Genomic DNA, 15534 nt, shown 5'->3' with positions numbered 1-15534 from the left:
TTGCCTGTGGGCTCCCTGATTGAAACCCCCGTCGGCCTCCTTCGGGGAGGAGACGCAGGAGGTTGCTACTCGGGAACCCCCTCGGCAGTGGCGTCGTCTACCACGGACCCTCTTGTTTCATGGCGAGGAGCCAGGAGGCCAGACAGCCTCAGGTTTTCATCAGTAACCAGGATCTTGACGCTTTTTGCTGCGTCGGTCATCCTGGCCAAAGTATTGGACCTCAACACCATGTCTGGTGTTGGGGTCGGACGTAACCAAGGGCCTAAAAGACAGATTACAGTTTGAGAAAAATGAAAGGAGACACCTTGATTAAAAGTATCAACCAGTCGAAAACGGCACTTACCTCCTCGAGTGAAGGCCAGGTTGTTGCTGGTTATGTCCGGTGTAAGGAAGTACTCCTTACTGTACTGCCCCACGTTCGATATATGCGTGGTGTCACTCAGGAACGTCCGGTTGGTCTCCTGGTGATAGAAGTGGAAGAAACCCGTTCCATATTGTTGCGGGGGTGATTTAAGGTCAAAAAGATAGTTGACCTCATGAAGGGTAGGTTCTGGCCATTTCTTAAGTTTGTACAGGATATAGAGTGCGGCCAGCATTCTATATCCATTTGGAGTAATTTGGAAGGGGGCGACACCGAAATAATTGGCCACCCCCTCGTAAAAAGGATGTAGAGGGAGGTAAGCCCCCGCCTCTAAGTGATACCGAGACCAGGCGCTATATATTCCCCCAGGGAGGTTAGCCCTTTGGTCCGCGGCAGGAATTGTAATGGAAACCCCTATAAGAGGGTATTTCCTGAAGTAATTAGCAACCATCCGAAGGGTCACTGAGCTGGTCGGGGAAGTATACCACTCGACATCAGGCAGATTCTGATGGTGAGGGCGGGCCCTGGTTTGGATATTAGGGTCAGGAGCAGGATTTTCTCGACCACTGGTCGAGGGAACCCTAGCCTGCGAATCAGGCTGGGCAGGAAGGTTTGGACTGTTTTCAGACTCAGGTCTTTTCTTGCCTGAGGACTTAGAGCGGGCCAATTTAGAAGGAGAAGGATGGGATCTAGAAGAGGATCGTGAGAAGGGAATCTCGTGGACTCAGTTAGCCGGTTGTTCTTCACCCTCGAGCAGCTGGGCGAGAAGATCGTCGTCGATGGGCCGTTCACCTCCCCACAAATCTGGCATTAAAGTCTGCAAACAGAAGAATGGGGAGGTGAGGATAGAAAACTTTTAAAGGCTTTTTAGAATAACGCTAGTCGAGTATAAAAGTTAAGCTTTTATACAACAGCATTCTAACAAAAAGCTAAATTTTTCTACACGAATAGTTTGAAAGACGGATCAAAGGGTGAAAGTAAAAAAAAAAATTCAAGAAAGCTTTTTCAACTCCCCTTAGGGCGGGAAAAACCTATTTTCCAACTAGCCTAAAGATCGAACTTTTACTTCGATTTTACATCCTAAAAGCATGATCCTGACTATTAAACTAACTCGTAACCCTTTTTTGCCTACAAAACATTCTATTCAGAAACAGATAAACTCAAACAGTCAACATACAGAAGCATGCACCACGAAAATTTGAAGCATGAGAATTCGAAAGCTTACCAAGAAAATGATCGTGGGGATGGAAAAAGGGTCTTCGGAGATCAGGGAACTCTCGGACTGAGTCTTGAAAGTGCAGAAGAACGATCTCCGGAGAAGTTTAAAACTCTGGTTTTTAGGGTTTCTTGTGAAGACAATGGCGTGCGTAAAAAGAAAAGGAAGATTTCGAAGGTAATATATAAGTTTGTCTGTGGCATTAAAAAGGTGTAATCATCAGTTTCCTTTTTTCGAAGTATGGGGAAGCGGAATGGCCGTCGAATTATTTCTGGGGAACCGAAAAGACGTGATTAGACAGAAGTAAGTTACTTTTTCCAAGAACACACGAAGGGTTCTGACACGTAAGGCGGGGTTACCGAAGAGTCGTTCGTTCAAAATTTTATTTATTGCTCGTGATAAATAAACTTGGGGGGCAAATGTTATCCAAATAATTAGCATTGATGACGTGGCAAGTGATCCCTGGACACGTGGCTGACACCTGGAAAAGCTCTGCTAGAGTATCGACCAGAAGACGCATTAAAAGCAGTAAGCAGCTCAGCCTTACCTGCGACCAGTCTGGTCGATGGTTCCGCATACAAAGCAACATTACTGTGAAGATCTTTGTGAATCCCGAATTTAACTCACACAATCTCCTGAGTATCCGATGATTCAGGAAAGAATATCTGTAACAATCTTTTGTAATCCCCCTTGAGCCTATAAATAGCAAAAGATAGCTCAAGGAAGGGACTTTTGGCTTTTGAATCATTTGAGACTATAGTAATTCTCCTAGTGATATTGTATTGTTCTTGAGAGGTGAGTGAAACTCATTGAACCCTTGTTCTTTGATCACTCCTTTGGTTCTTATATCAATAACAGTCTAAGTGGACGTAGGTTATTACCAGATCCTGGGGCCGAACCACTATAAAAATATCGTGTTGTTATTACTTTTTGTCATTACGTTCTTCTCATCATATTAATTCACATCAAGCATATTCTGACTCTGTGTCAGTTGGCCAAATCGTGGGTCAACACATACGATAACACTTTCTGATGTGTTAAGACCGACTATGTTATCGTAGGTCAGGGTACTTTACATAACACTTTATCAGTGTTATACAGATGTGTTATTGTACTATCAACGATAACACAATTTCTGTGTTATTTTAATATATAGATAAGTGTTTAATTATGTTATTTATAGTCGGTTATATAACACTTTTTTGTGTTATACTACACTTTAGTATAACACTTTTTTTGTGTTATACTATACTTTAGTATAACACTTTTTTTGTGTTGTACTACACTTTAGTATAACACATGTATTATATTAGCTTAGAGAAACATAATCTTTTTTTACTTACACAAAACTAGGAAAACAAATATGAAAGTTGAAGCCAAATAAGGTAACATAAATAGATTTTTATTAATTACTCAAATGTAATTACAATATTTAGTCTACTAGTCTAGGCTTAAGAAATCATATTACAACATAATTTATGCCCAATTCTGATTCCTTTATCACTAAATACAAAACAAGAAATGTATACAAAAATTAGTGAAATACATTACATTCTTCCATTCTAAAGGCCTCAACTACAAATGTTGTCAAGAATTGCTCCAAAGAAATCATCTCAATATACCTGCACATTGTAAAAAAAAAATCCTTTTATTATTAAGAACAAAAGACTTAAGCTAGTTTCCACCTGCAAGCATATAAAGTTTAAATTAAATTTGTAATAACTCCAAAACTTGACGAAACAGCAGGGTATAGCAAGATGTACTACCATGCAAAACGACTGAAGCAACAAAACATGCAACTTAAAACAATAAGCTAAACAAACGAAGAGAAAATTCCACTTCCATAGTTATGAAGATTTAAAGCAATAATAGCTCTTACACTAGAGGAACACATAATTACAAAATGAGATTTATAGAATAAGAATATCAATGAAAAATGTATAAATGATGATAATACTTAGCGACAGAGATGGTACTTATCTAAGAAGAATAAGAAGAAACACATTGCCAGATAAAATTATATTGCAAATAAAACAAACTCACAAACCTATCTTGACGAAATAGTAATTTGCTCCCATTCTAAGCAATTGACCTTTTTGACATGCAGCCTTAAAATATTTGTTAGTCCCCTGAGCCAAAAAAGTATTAAGACGTGTAAGCAAATACAGATTATGATCAAGGCAGAATATTGTTACTCTTAATGACTACAGCTCTGAACAAATTATCAACCACAACAGGAGAGAATCATTTAAAAATATGCTTTGTGCTTTCACCCCTTGAGCCCCAGTAATTTTAGAAGGAGAAAAGCACAAGAGAATAAAATTAAATCAAAGTGGAATCCTACTTGCTGATAAATTATTTCCATCAGCAAACAACAAATCATAAAGCAGAACAACCCTCTTAACAAAACAAACTGCTTAAACTTAAAGATATTTCACCTTAATCGTGGATCACTTGTACAAGGTGTAAAGAACCAACCTTGACCGCAACTATAACCAGAATAGATCAGCTGCGACGATCAATTAGAAGAGTTTAGCTGGTAAAATAAATAAGCATTGTGCTTTTTTTCCAACAGGGTACATTTACATCAAGATACAAATATCAAAATAACAATTTTAGTTCTAAAAAATCATTGGTAATAGTCCGTAATCACAAGACTTTTCACATAATAAGATAACAAACCAGACCTTATTAGAATTGGTCCTTGTGCCAAGTAAGGTTTCTCATTACGTAAATGATGAAAGCCGTAAGCCACCTGAGCATCCATTCCTGTAATATAGATCCAAAAAATAAGGAGGCTTGTGTAGAATGATAAAAAATACAGCCCTGGTCTGCTTCATATAAAACTAAGAGGGAGCGAACCACACACACACACACACATACTAATACAGAATAATTATCAGCTCTTAGACAAGTCAAAAATCACACAAACATACCTATGCTAAAGTAATTATAAAATACTCCTTCATAACAAGTCTTTTTCTCAAGCAACTCCCCTTCAATCTCCAACCCCTGCATTTAAATACATTTCACCTATTTAGGTTAATTTGTTCACATGAAAATAAATAAATTTAATACTTCACATTTTACAAAGACTAACACAAAACATATTCTAAGTTTAATATGCAGCACATCAAAGATTTCAAAACAAAGTTCATTTTCTTACAAGCAATTGAAAAAATAGCTTTAAAAAAAGTTAAATTTTCCATGTTTATATTGTTTTATATATCTTGACGATTATTATAAATCTCTCTAGATACAAACACTAGAATGAAAACAGGAAAAAAAAACAATTAATTACATCAAAACTTCAAGAATCCCATCAACTAGCCTCTACAATTTTATTTTTCTGCATGAATTATAAGATTCAAAAGAATGATGCACAAGAAATTGCCTAATGTCACATCTAGCATTATACACAATCCAGAGCAGAGCAATAGATTATATGCTATAATGCTATATAGTCCACCTTCTCACTGATTATTCTTACTTAAAAAAAAACTTTTGTGAGACTTGAACAATATGAGAACCTAATATTTCATAGCAGAGCAACAGCACAGATATTAGGCCCAAAACGCATCCTGATCGTTATAATGGTAGAGCATTAATCAACAATGGTCTGCAAAGCAACAACACAAAGTCCAATCTTTCAGATATCTGTAGCAGTAACAACAATGGCAGAGCATTAATCAATTAACAGCTCAATCACAGAACACTAATCGAACGGTTAAGCATATATATTCATAGAAGTGATCTAACCTTCTCAGTAGATCCAAACTGTACTAGTCCTCGTGGTTCAACCAGTACTACCACAATGGTCTGCAAAGTGAGTTTGATTGTTAATAATTCTGAGTTGTGAGCTAGAATTGAACAACTTTGACAACATATGAGAAGAAACCATAAAATTTATAACACAAGTTTCTACCATACTAATCGCAATTAAAGTACTCAAAAAGAAAAAAATTGTACCTTTATTCCAGAGGAAAACTGATAGCAAACCTCATAATCATCCTGTAGAGTGAAAGAAAATTCACAAAATAAGCAAACATAACAAGAATTCTAACTTCAAAAAATTCAACATATGTATGTGATTTCAACTCTAAAAATTGAAAAAGAAAGAAGAAATACCTGAAATGTGTGTTTATTTTCAGTAGATCTGAAAGAATTCCATTCCCCACTTGGCCCATCAGCTTGAATCCATTGGTACTTCCCATTTAAAGCAGTTTGACCAATAATTCTACATTGACACATATACAAACAACAAACATTAATGTATAGTTTCATGAAAATTCAGAGAAGCATCAAAATATGAGCAATGCAGAAGAAAGAGCACATTGTCCAACCATGGAAAACAGAAAAATTATATAAGTTTCATGCAAGTCAATACCAGAAATCAAGAATTTCAACATCTAGGAGTAATTATACACAATTATGTTAGGAAAAGAGATGCTTACCGCCCATGTAAAAAGAAGGCTTACTTTTGCCCTTTCCTTTCCTGTGTTCACCAACTGAAAACAGACAAAGTCTACTAAGTAACTTTCTAACAACAATATCAAGTTCGTAAATTTATGACTAAAATATCATATTCTAGATCATGCTGAAATATTCACACACTTATTTAAGTTACACTTGTATAGAATTTAAAAATAAAGGTTATATTTCTGTATTAATTATGCTCATGCTAAAAATTCCTACACAATCTAATGCATCAAATTTTAACAATAAGACCTACTTCTAACATTCGATATGAAAATACCAAGTTACCAACATAATAGCTTCAGGATCATTTTTTAAAGCCTGCAAATGCTCAGAATTGGTTGACAGACCACCATTGGAAGACACTCTCTCTGTTTTACCTGAGTCACTGATGTCTCGTGATTGTGTGACTGAACACTGTGTTGATGAATGTTTAATGTCATAAGAAGCTGCACTCTCATCTTCATTTATCTCTTCAAGACCTCTACAATTGTTTCATCATCAGGAGAAACTTCATGAGCCTTGATAAGATCAGAGACAGCATCCTAACAACAAGAATGTCCCCCAATGGTTAGCAGGGCAATTGCATAAACATCCTTCAGAAGACATTTATTATAAGCATTATTTTCTGAAACAATTTTTTTATTATAAGATCATAACTGATAGATTGAAAATGAGAAAATACAATAGCAATATTAGATAACAAACAGTCCTCTAGCTTTGGTGCTATTATTATAAATGTCTTGATTATTAATCACAGTTGACTGATATATAGTATAATAGAAAGCAAAAGGAAGACAACTCAATACCTCAGAACCTTCTTTTATGCATTCATCAAACTGCTTTGTTTTCAAGTAACATGACATCAAGTTTAGTGAGCATGCCAACTGTAGTGCTTGACCTTTCGATGATGGAATGCCTTTTAGGTTCTTTTTTGCCTAAGATTTCAAAGATGAAAATTACTAATCATACTCAAAAACCAAAAGTTCACACTGAAAGTAGAGAAAGTTCTCTTCAAGTAGGCCAAAGTAACAATAAATATACTCACAAGACAGTACTTCTGCAAGGCATCATTGTACTTTCCCTGGCTATGAAGCTCATTTCCCTGCCAAATTATATGCAAAACAAGTGTGAATGAAGACAATGAAGATAGACTAGGGGAATCTACGAACACTTTATGAAATATATGTTCCACTATATAATCAAATGGCTGATCATTGATGTTCTAATCAATCCTTAATCAACAAAAAATGATTAAATAAATCGAACTGCGGGTAAGAGTTTTTTAAAGACAGTATTTGATTTTTTTTCCCCTCTAGAAGCAGAAACATTGCAGATCAAGTGATATAGTTAAGATTTTCTAAGATTAAAAGCAGTTATTTCTCTACTAGCAGGAACATTGCAGATCAAGTGATATAGTTAAGCTTTCTAAAATTAACAGCAGTTGTTTAAGAACATTACAGACCAAATGATCTAGTTAAGATTTTTTTTTTCAAGATTTTAGAGCTTAAAAAAAAGAAGAAAAAAAAGTCTTTTGCTCTTTTTTTAGCACACCTTTTTCGCCATCTTTTTCATCAGTATGTAGTTTCTTTGAGTTTGTCGAACTTTTAAGAAACATATAAATCAGTCTTAATGTGGAAAAACAGAGATTGATAATCAAATTGTCAGTTTACGCATTCTTCATTTCATTCTAACTCTATAATCCACTCTTCATTCCATGTTCAGAAAATCAGAAATAGTAGAGGAGTATCATTATAAGAAACAAAAAATGGAAAACTGCCCATCCTCTAAGTCACACTAATAATTTTTTTAAGCTATAAACGAAACTACTATATAGGATTTGGGCCACAGCTTTCCTATCAGTAAGAGGGTTAAAGCTTATGGAAGGTAGTTGTTTCAGTTAAGGCATCTAGCCAACTTGCATAGGCCTCATCTCTACAGAAAGCAATGAAAAAGATTTCCCTATAAATTGCTGAAGGTTTTCCTTTCATCTCTAAAGGGAACCACAAGCGAGTTTGGCAAATAGGTTCCTGATCTAAAGGTCTCAGGTATACATATCCTATAACTATAATAATGGGGTATTCTTTCCCTTTTAAGTACTTTCTGCTCCCTGTTTATCAAAACGAAAGTTAAGATTGCTAACATCCTGTGGTGCTAGTAATTATTAATAAAGTTAGTGTACCAAACAAATAAAATAGTTCATTTCGTTTTGGCAGCACTAAAAATGACAAAATCCACGCTACCCTCTAAGTCAATAAAACAAAAGTTAATGAATTTAACGTTCAAAATGTATTGAGAATAGAACTTAAGCTTAGGCATACTATCTTTCATCGTGTAGGTGGCCAACTTAATGCAATGCTTACTGAGCCATAAAAATTCAGAATCTCAATGTTAACATTAAAATTGCTCAAAATGCAAAAGTAAAAGATCAGAAAAACAAACCTGTTTCTTCAGCATCTGAGCTCCATTCAATTCATAAGTGATCTGGGCATCAAGACGTGTACACATAGCTGCTATCTCTTCAGGCGTTGAGTTAGCCATCTTCTCTCCAATCTCAGCCATCTCCTCTGGACGGGTATGCTTCAACTGTTCTGCTGCATTCTTCAGGTCTTCAGGCCTCAAGTTCTTCATGCCTTCAGAGGCCATCTTCAATAACTCCGAATTAGACATCATCTGCAAAGCCAGTTAGGCAAAATTACCATCACAACCATAACCAGTTAGGAGATCATAGGTGAATTCTAATAAAACCAAAACCCCAATTATCAATGAAAGTCTTATAAGAATGTTTTAACCCCACGATACAATGAGCCTAACATAGAAGTAACAAATAGAATGTTTCATGACCTGATTTGGAAAAATATCATGAACAAACCAAAAAACTATTACAAACATACCCACTTCTCAGATTTAATCAATTCTCTTTACTTTGACAAAAAAAAATCCAACCAATTTAACTTTTAACTATAAGTGTCCCATTTTACTAATAATAAAATCAAAAAGAATACTACATGGTCCTTGCATTCTCAATTTTACTGCTCCAGTCAGTATCTCTAAAAGAAACAACAGAAAAGCAAAGGGCAAAACAAAGACAAGGACAAAACAATTAACCAAAATAGGCACAAACAAGGTATATAAATCATAATGTCAATGTCCACCAACTCCAACCTTGCACTGACATAATCAAATCAAATCAAATCCAATGAACTCTTTGGCCTACGAAAATAAAGTAACTACAAAAGAAGAAGCTTTAAGAAGAAAAGAGAATAAATATGGTTATACAGGGTCATCAACTTATTCTTAGTGGGAAAAACTGGGCTTAAAATTTGCTAAAAAGAAACAATGCATGAATTAAATACCTGTCCATCTGTTAGCTGCTGAATGAGCAACTTCAATTGCACTTCCTGCCGGTGTAATAACCACAATTAGTATGCATAACAAAGAAGCTATCTAGTATCAAGAAATTAATCTCAATTAACAGTATCTAGAGTTTAGGCCTAAGAAGAAAGTCTGAACTCATTGCTTCAAAGGCAGCTGGATCATTGTCTGCATATTGTTCCATTTCTTCCTAAAAATAATAAAAAAATGCAATTAGAAACTCAAAGAAAAGTTAGAATCCTTGGCTGCATTAAGGAATGCCAAATCATTTAACAACCTTCAGCTCAGTATGCTTTTGCTAAATGGATTTCAACTCATTTAAAGCCTCCTCTCTTTCATCCTGGAAAATGCTAACATGTCAGACAAATAATAACCTAAGAGTTCATTTCTATAAACTAGTTCAAACCCTGGTAAGACATATAGGGTCTTTAAGGATGCTCACAGATGCATCTCGCCCCTTCTTTAACGATTCACACTACTCAGCAAGTTCTGCAAACCGCTTCTTACTGCTATGAAGATCGGATTCAAGTTTGCGAGTTACATTTCTCAACTGCCCAATGTTTCAATATCAGTACAAGATAAAGTAGTTACATGATTTATAAGGGCACCAAATTTACCTGATTTCCAGCACAGCTAGGAAGACTCCAAAAATACACCTGGAATTTTAAAAAAACTCACAATTAGAAAAAACTCCCAATATAAACAAGTTGTAAAATAGTTTCACATCAACACGCAATTGTTGCTATCTGTTTTCTTTGCAGTGTCAACATAAACATAGAAGTCTCACTTAGTCTACTAAACAACAGCTTCAAGGTAAACTACCTAAATATCCAAAACTTTACAAACACATCAAACTTACGGAGGTTCCTATCTTGTCTTTTGAAACAAGATCATCGTCCACTAGACTTTGGACAACATCTTTCACGGACTGGGTAATCACACCTTTCTTTGGTCCTAATTTCTCAAGTTCCTTAAGCTGAAACCAACAATAAAATCAAGACAAGTCTTCCATTTTATTATGAAAACAAAGAAAAAAAACTCAATGCATTTTAAAAAAAAAAAATCATATACTTCTTCGAGGAGATTGTTTATAAATTTATTATTAATATATCATGGTCATGAAATAACCAATAAAAAATTATAGAGCATTACATATATAAAATGGAATGCTCACAAGGAAGAAGTCTTGAGAATCGTAAAATATTTGAAGAATTTTCTCACGCTTCTCTTCCAGCGAAAGACCTCTTTTCTTCGACTGTAATAAAAACCAATAATTAAAATTATTAAGAAAAAATATTCTGAATGAATAAAACACTAAATTAAACTATCGATACTTTATTAAATTATAAGAAAGCAAATAAAATGTAGATAATAAGTATGTAATATCACTGAATCAACGACATCTAGAATCTAGATTAATATGAGTATAATAATTACTTAGAAGTCATCTAAGATTCAAAGCCATGTATCTTTTCATCAATCAAACAAAGCAGAAAACTAAAGATCGAGAATTAGGGTCCACGCCCCCATTTCCTCTTTAGTTTCTTTAATTTAAGCTTTGATGTTCTTCAAGAACTCAGAAACCCAAGAACTAAAATTGGGATTTTGAGTCATTTTTTCACAACATTTCAACAAATTAGAGGTGAAATTGGTTAACCCAAAGCCTAGGCTATATCAAATCAACATAGAAATGCTAGTTCTACCTATATCAAATCAGAATGAAGAAGAGAGAGAAGAAAGGGAGCTAGAGAGAGAGCAAGGGAAAAGCATTTGGTGATGGTGACGAGAACATTACCTGATTTCAATGTTCAAAGACAGTGGAAGGATCCATCCATCAGCCTTTCTATCTCCACAGCGCTGACCTGCACTTTCCACCTAGTTCACCGACCTCACGAGTCTGATTTGGCCAAAGCCTCCAGGGAAGATCATGCCTCCTATATCGCCTTCGAATGTGGTGTAGATTGTCTTTCGTGAAGGGGAGTGAGAGACCGAGAGAGATAGGTCTGGGAAATGAGACACGGGAAATGGGAAATGAGACACTGGAAATGGGTATACCAGGAAGAGAAATAGAGAAGAAAATGAGACACGGGAGAGTATACCAGGAAGAGAAAGAGAGAAGAAAATGAGGGAAATGGGTATACGGGAAATGGGTACACGGGAGTCTACTGTAGAAAAAACTTAGTGATTTGGCGCTATTTTATTTTCCCTTGCCGCCTCAAAATTTTCTAATATACAATAACTCTTTTTAAATAGTATTATAATGATGTGTTATGGTAATGGGTGTTTGGTGTAGTGAAGGCTTCTGTGGAGATCACGCTGGGGGGCAGAGCTTATCAAAGAAGATCCTAAGGAAAGGTTATTTCTGGCCAACCATGAATGAAGACTCGATGGAGTTTGTGCGAAAATGTGACAAGTGTTAGAGATTTTCCAAGATCCCACGGGCACCTCCTAATGAGTTAAAGCAAATGCAAAGTCTGTGGCCCTTCGCAGTATGGGGTATAGATTTAATCGGGTCCTTGCCCACAGGAAAAGGTGGAGTGAAATACGTAGTTGTGGTGGTCGACTACTTCACCAAATGGGCCGAGGCTGAACCACTCGCGACCATAACGACAAAGAAAGTACTTGATTTTGTCATCAAGAACATTATTTGTCGATATGGATTTCCAAGAAAGATTGTCTAAGACAATGGCACCCAGCTTGATAGTGACATGTTCATAGACTTCTGCGAAAGGCATGGCATAATCAAGAGCTTTTCTTCAGTTGCTCATCCACAAGCAAATGGGCAAGTCGAGGCAGTAAATAAGACATTGAAGGATACCCTGAAGAAAAGGCTCGAGGAAGTTAAAGGAGCATGGCCAAAACAGCTGCCTGAAGTACTCTGGTCGTATAGAACTTCTCACCGAACAACAACAGGTCATACCCCATTTTCCTTGGCATATGGGTATGAATCTATGTTGCCTGTCGAGTTAGATCCGCCCTCACATCGCATAATCACATACGACCAAGATCAAAATAGCCAACTGTTGATGGAGTCCCTAGAACTGATCGAGGAGAAACGAGAAAAAGCCCAACTCCGAGTAGCTGCGTACCAGCAAAAAGTCGCTCGGTATTTTAACTCCAAAGTAAAAGAAAGAAAGTTCGACGTCGGAGACTTGGTGCTTCGAAGAGTTTTCTAAAACACCCGCGACCCAGCTGCTGGAGTACTCGGACCAAACTGGGAAGGACCTTACCAGATTGAAGAAGTTCTTCATCCAGGCACCTATAAACTTGCACGCTTAAACGGAGATCTCGTTCCACGTTATTGGAATGGAGAACACCTGCGCAAGTATTATCAATAAACAGTCCTTCTTAAAGGACTGGCTTGTATTAATTTTTACTTTTTACAAGTTTTGAAAAAGGGTTAGTCATGTTATATGGCTGATCGCTTATAAGTGTAAGATCTTTCAAAGATCACTCGTAAAGACATGTTTAGTCCATTTAAATACGAGAATTATAAGGGACTGTGCGCAGCTAGTCATTCTTGCCAAACTTTGTAATTTTTTACAAGTATTTGTTCATTACGTGTGTTTTTTTGCTGTATTATAAGTTTTACAGTTTATACCGAGCAGTAATGTTCGTACAGGTCGTGGTCAAGGCAAGTGACCAAGGACCTAAAGCTCCTTGATCACTTGGGGGGCATATAAGGTACAAGTAAGCAAAGCATATCGATACAAGGTATGTAAAAACATTAACAAAATAAGTGAAAGCATACTACGGTACGTAGAGTATTTTTCAAAATTTATATTTTGTTAAATCAAGCCAAAGTACTATGCTAGGTTCGTTCATGCGAACAGATATTATAATAAAGCAGAAATATTATAATGTCAAAGGAATCCTTTTACACCGCGACCAGTACTGCTCGGATGTAACTGTTCAAATGAAAGTAAAATAGTTGCCCTTGCAGCAATAAAAAATATTGTCTTTACATCACGACCTGTGGGTCGTGTGGTTGAGATAACAAGAAAAAAAAGAATTAAGGAGCTGGAGGGTCTTGAGGAACGTCTTGGTCGACGGCTGTGCCAGCTTCAATGTCTGCACCATCTATCCTTGCTGCCAGGGAAATCTCTGGGGAGGCAGGCACTTCAGCCATCTCTTCTTCTTCCAGGCGAAGGGCACACTGCGTCATTAAAGTCCTCCTCAAGCGTTCGGACAGATAGTTGAAGTTGGCCTCCCGGTTTTGCTTCCAAAACTCGTAGAAGCAAAGATGAGTAGCCTCCTTATACTTCTCCAAGTTCTTAGCTCCAGCTTCCTCAAGCTCTGTCACTCATTTTCCGAGTTCCTCCGCCTCCTGCCTGCTCGCGATCAGGTCAAGCTCGAGCTGAACAGCTTGTTGATAGTTGAGTGTGGCGCTTTCCCTGAATTTTTCCCTGGCCTCATTGGCTTTCTTTAGGGCGTTCTGGGTTTCCAGCAGTTCCTCGGTCAGAGTAGCTTTTTCCTCGACCAGTTCTTTGTTCTGCTTAGACAGCTCCGTCTTCTCCGCAAGCAACTCGCCATTCTGTTTGGTAAGCTCGTTGTTTGTAGCTTCGAGTGCTTTCTTGGCCTCGGCGAGCCTGGCATCGAAGTTCCTGCCCCAAGACACCAACGCCCCAGCACGGCGCCAGCCAGCGGTTATGGTCAGTAGTCCCTAAAGTCAGATAGAAAAAGATAAAGTAAAGGCAGGGAATCGAAAATAAATGTTACATCATCAGGAGTTGACTTACGCTGACTATCTCGTTCAGTCCTCTATTGAGAACTTGATCAGCCTCCATAGAGGTAATTTTAGTAATAGCGGCTTGACTGCGTCTATGCTTGGAGAGCTTGTATATTCTCTCCCTGGCAGAGCTGACCACGAGGCTGGGCAGGGAGCCTACGGGCAGAGTGCGCAATGTATGGATGCTAGGAGCCTTAGGAGAAGGCTGCTGGTCGGCGGGTGTGGCAGGATTGGAAGCTTGGCCGACTGAAGGAGTTGAGGCCGGCTGCTTGAGAGGCGATGGAGGTGGTGAATTCTCTGTCGAAGGGGCGGTAGCCGGAGGGTCGTCAGTTCGGGCCTTCTTCGAGGCAGTTTTACTACTCTCCCCCCGATCCCTCTTGCTGCTCTTCTTCTGGCCAGAAGAGGCGGCAGCAGCCCTATAGTGCTCGAACACGTCCTCAGAGTCCATATCTGCACAAAGGAAACAACGCGAGCAGTAAGACAAGATGGTCACACAGGGCCAAAAAATGAAAGAGAAAAGATTACAAGTAAAGTACCCGCGCTACTACTATTGGTCGCTACATTATTTACTGAACTACTAACTGCCTGGAAGAAATCTGAATTTAAGATTGGATCATTCTTAAAGTTGCCATCCCCGCTGAACAGATGATAGGGAATCGACAAATTGTTTAAAAGCGAAATTACTATACCATTATCATCCAACGAGTCGTCAGAGAGTTCGGTAGGCTCGGCGGCCTTCTACTTTCCTTTTCCTTTGGGAGCCGAGGGCCTCTCTGCTCAAGGAGTGCTAGCAGGTTCCCTGATTGTAACCCCAGTTTGTCTCCTCTGCAGAGGAGACGTCTTAGGTTGCTGCTCGGGTTCCCCTTCGGCGTGAGCACTCCTTGTCGAAGGCCCCCTCGTCTCTGATTAGAGGGCCCAAAGGCCGGCCAACCTAAGGTTAGCCTCAGTAACCAGAGCCTTGACACTCTTTTCAGCATCTGGCATGCCAGCTAAGAGTGCCGCCCTCAACACCATTCCCGGAGTTGGGTCTGATCGCAGCCACAGGCCTGGGATACATCAAGAGTTTAAGATATTGTGGAGGAAAACATCGAGAAGAAGAATTCAGCTAGTGATAAAAAAGTTTTACCTCCACGAGCGAAGGCCAGATTGTCCGCGACCAGGTCGAGCGTAAGGAAGTACTCCTGGTGGTACCTCCCTACGTTCGAGATGTGAGTTGTGTCAGTCAGGAAAGTGCGCCCGGTTTCCTAATGACAAAAATGGAAGAACCCCGTGCCTTCTTGGTTGGGGTTAGACTTGAGGTCGAACAGGTAGTTGACCTCATGTGGCGACGACACAGGCCATTTTTTCTGGCTATACAGGATATAGAGTGCAACGAGC

General features: G+C 38.1%; 1 protein-coding gene and 1 pseudogene across 1 annotated transcript; both read right to left on the bottom strand.

The window, feature by feature from the left end:
- Positions 1 to 6520: 6520 nt before the first annotated feature.
- Positions 6521 to 8744, bottom strand: LOC133824683 (outer envelope protein 61-like). Its single transcript, XM_062257649.1, has 4 exons — positions 8496 to 8744; positions 7102 to 7158; positions 6812 to 6991; positions 6521 to 6598 (listed from the first exon to the last, which is right to left on the bottom strand). The coding sequence occupies exons 1-4, from the start codon at positions 8724 to 8726 to the stop codon at positions 6521 to 6523; spliced, it is 546 nt and encodes a 181-aa protein (XP_062113633.1). The 5' UTR covers positions 8727 to 8744.
- A 402-nt stretch (positions 8745 to 9146) lies between these two features.
- On the bottom strand, positions 9147 to 13593 carry LOC133824677 (meiotic nuclear division protein 1 homolog; annotated as a pseudogene).
- Between the last annotated feature and the right edge of the window lie 1941 nt (positions 13594 to 15534).

Source organism: Humulus lupulus, chromosome 1 (assembly GCF_963169125.1).
Source record: "Humulus lupulus chromosome 1, drHumLupu1.1, whole genome shotgun sequence".
NCBI classification, from domain to species: Eukaryota; Viridiplantae; Streptophyta; class Magnoliopsida; order Rosales; family Cannabaceae; genus Humulus; species Humulus lupulus.
Note: the sequence above shows the minus strand (reverse complement) of the source record. Positions and strands in the feature narration are given on the sequence as shown.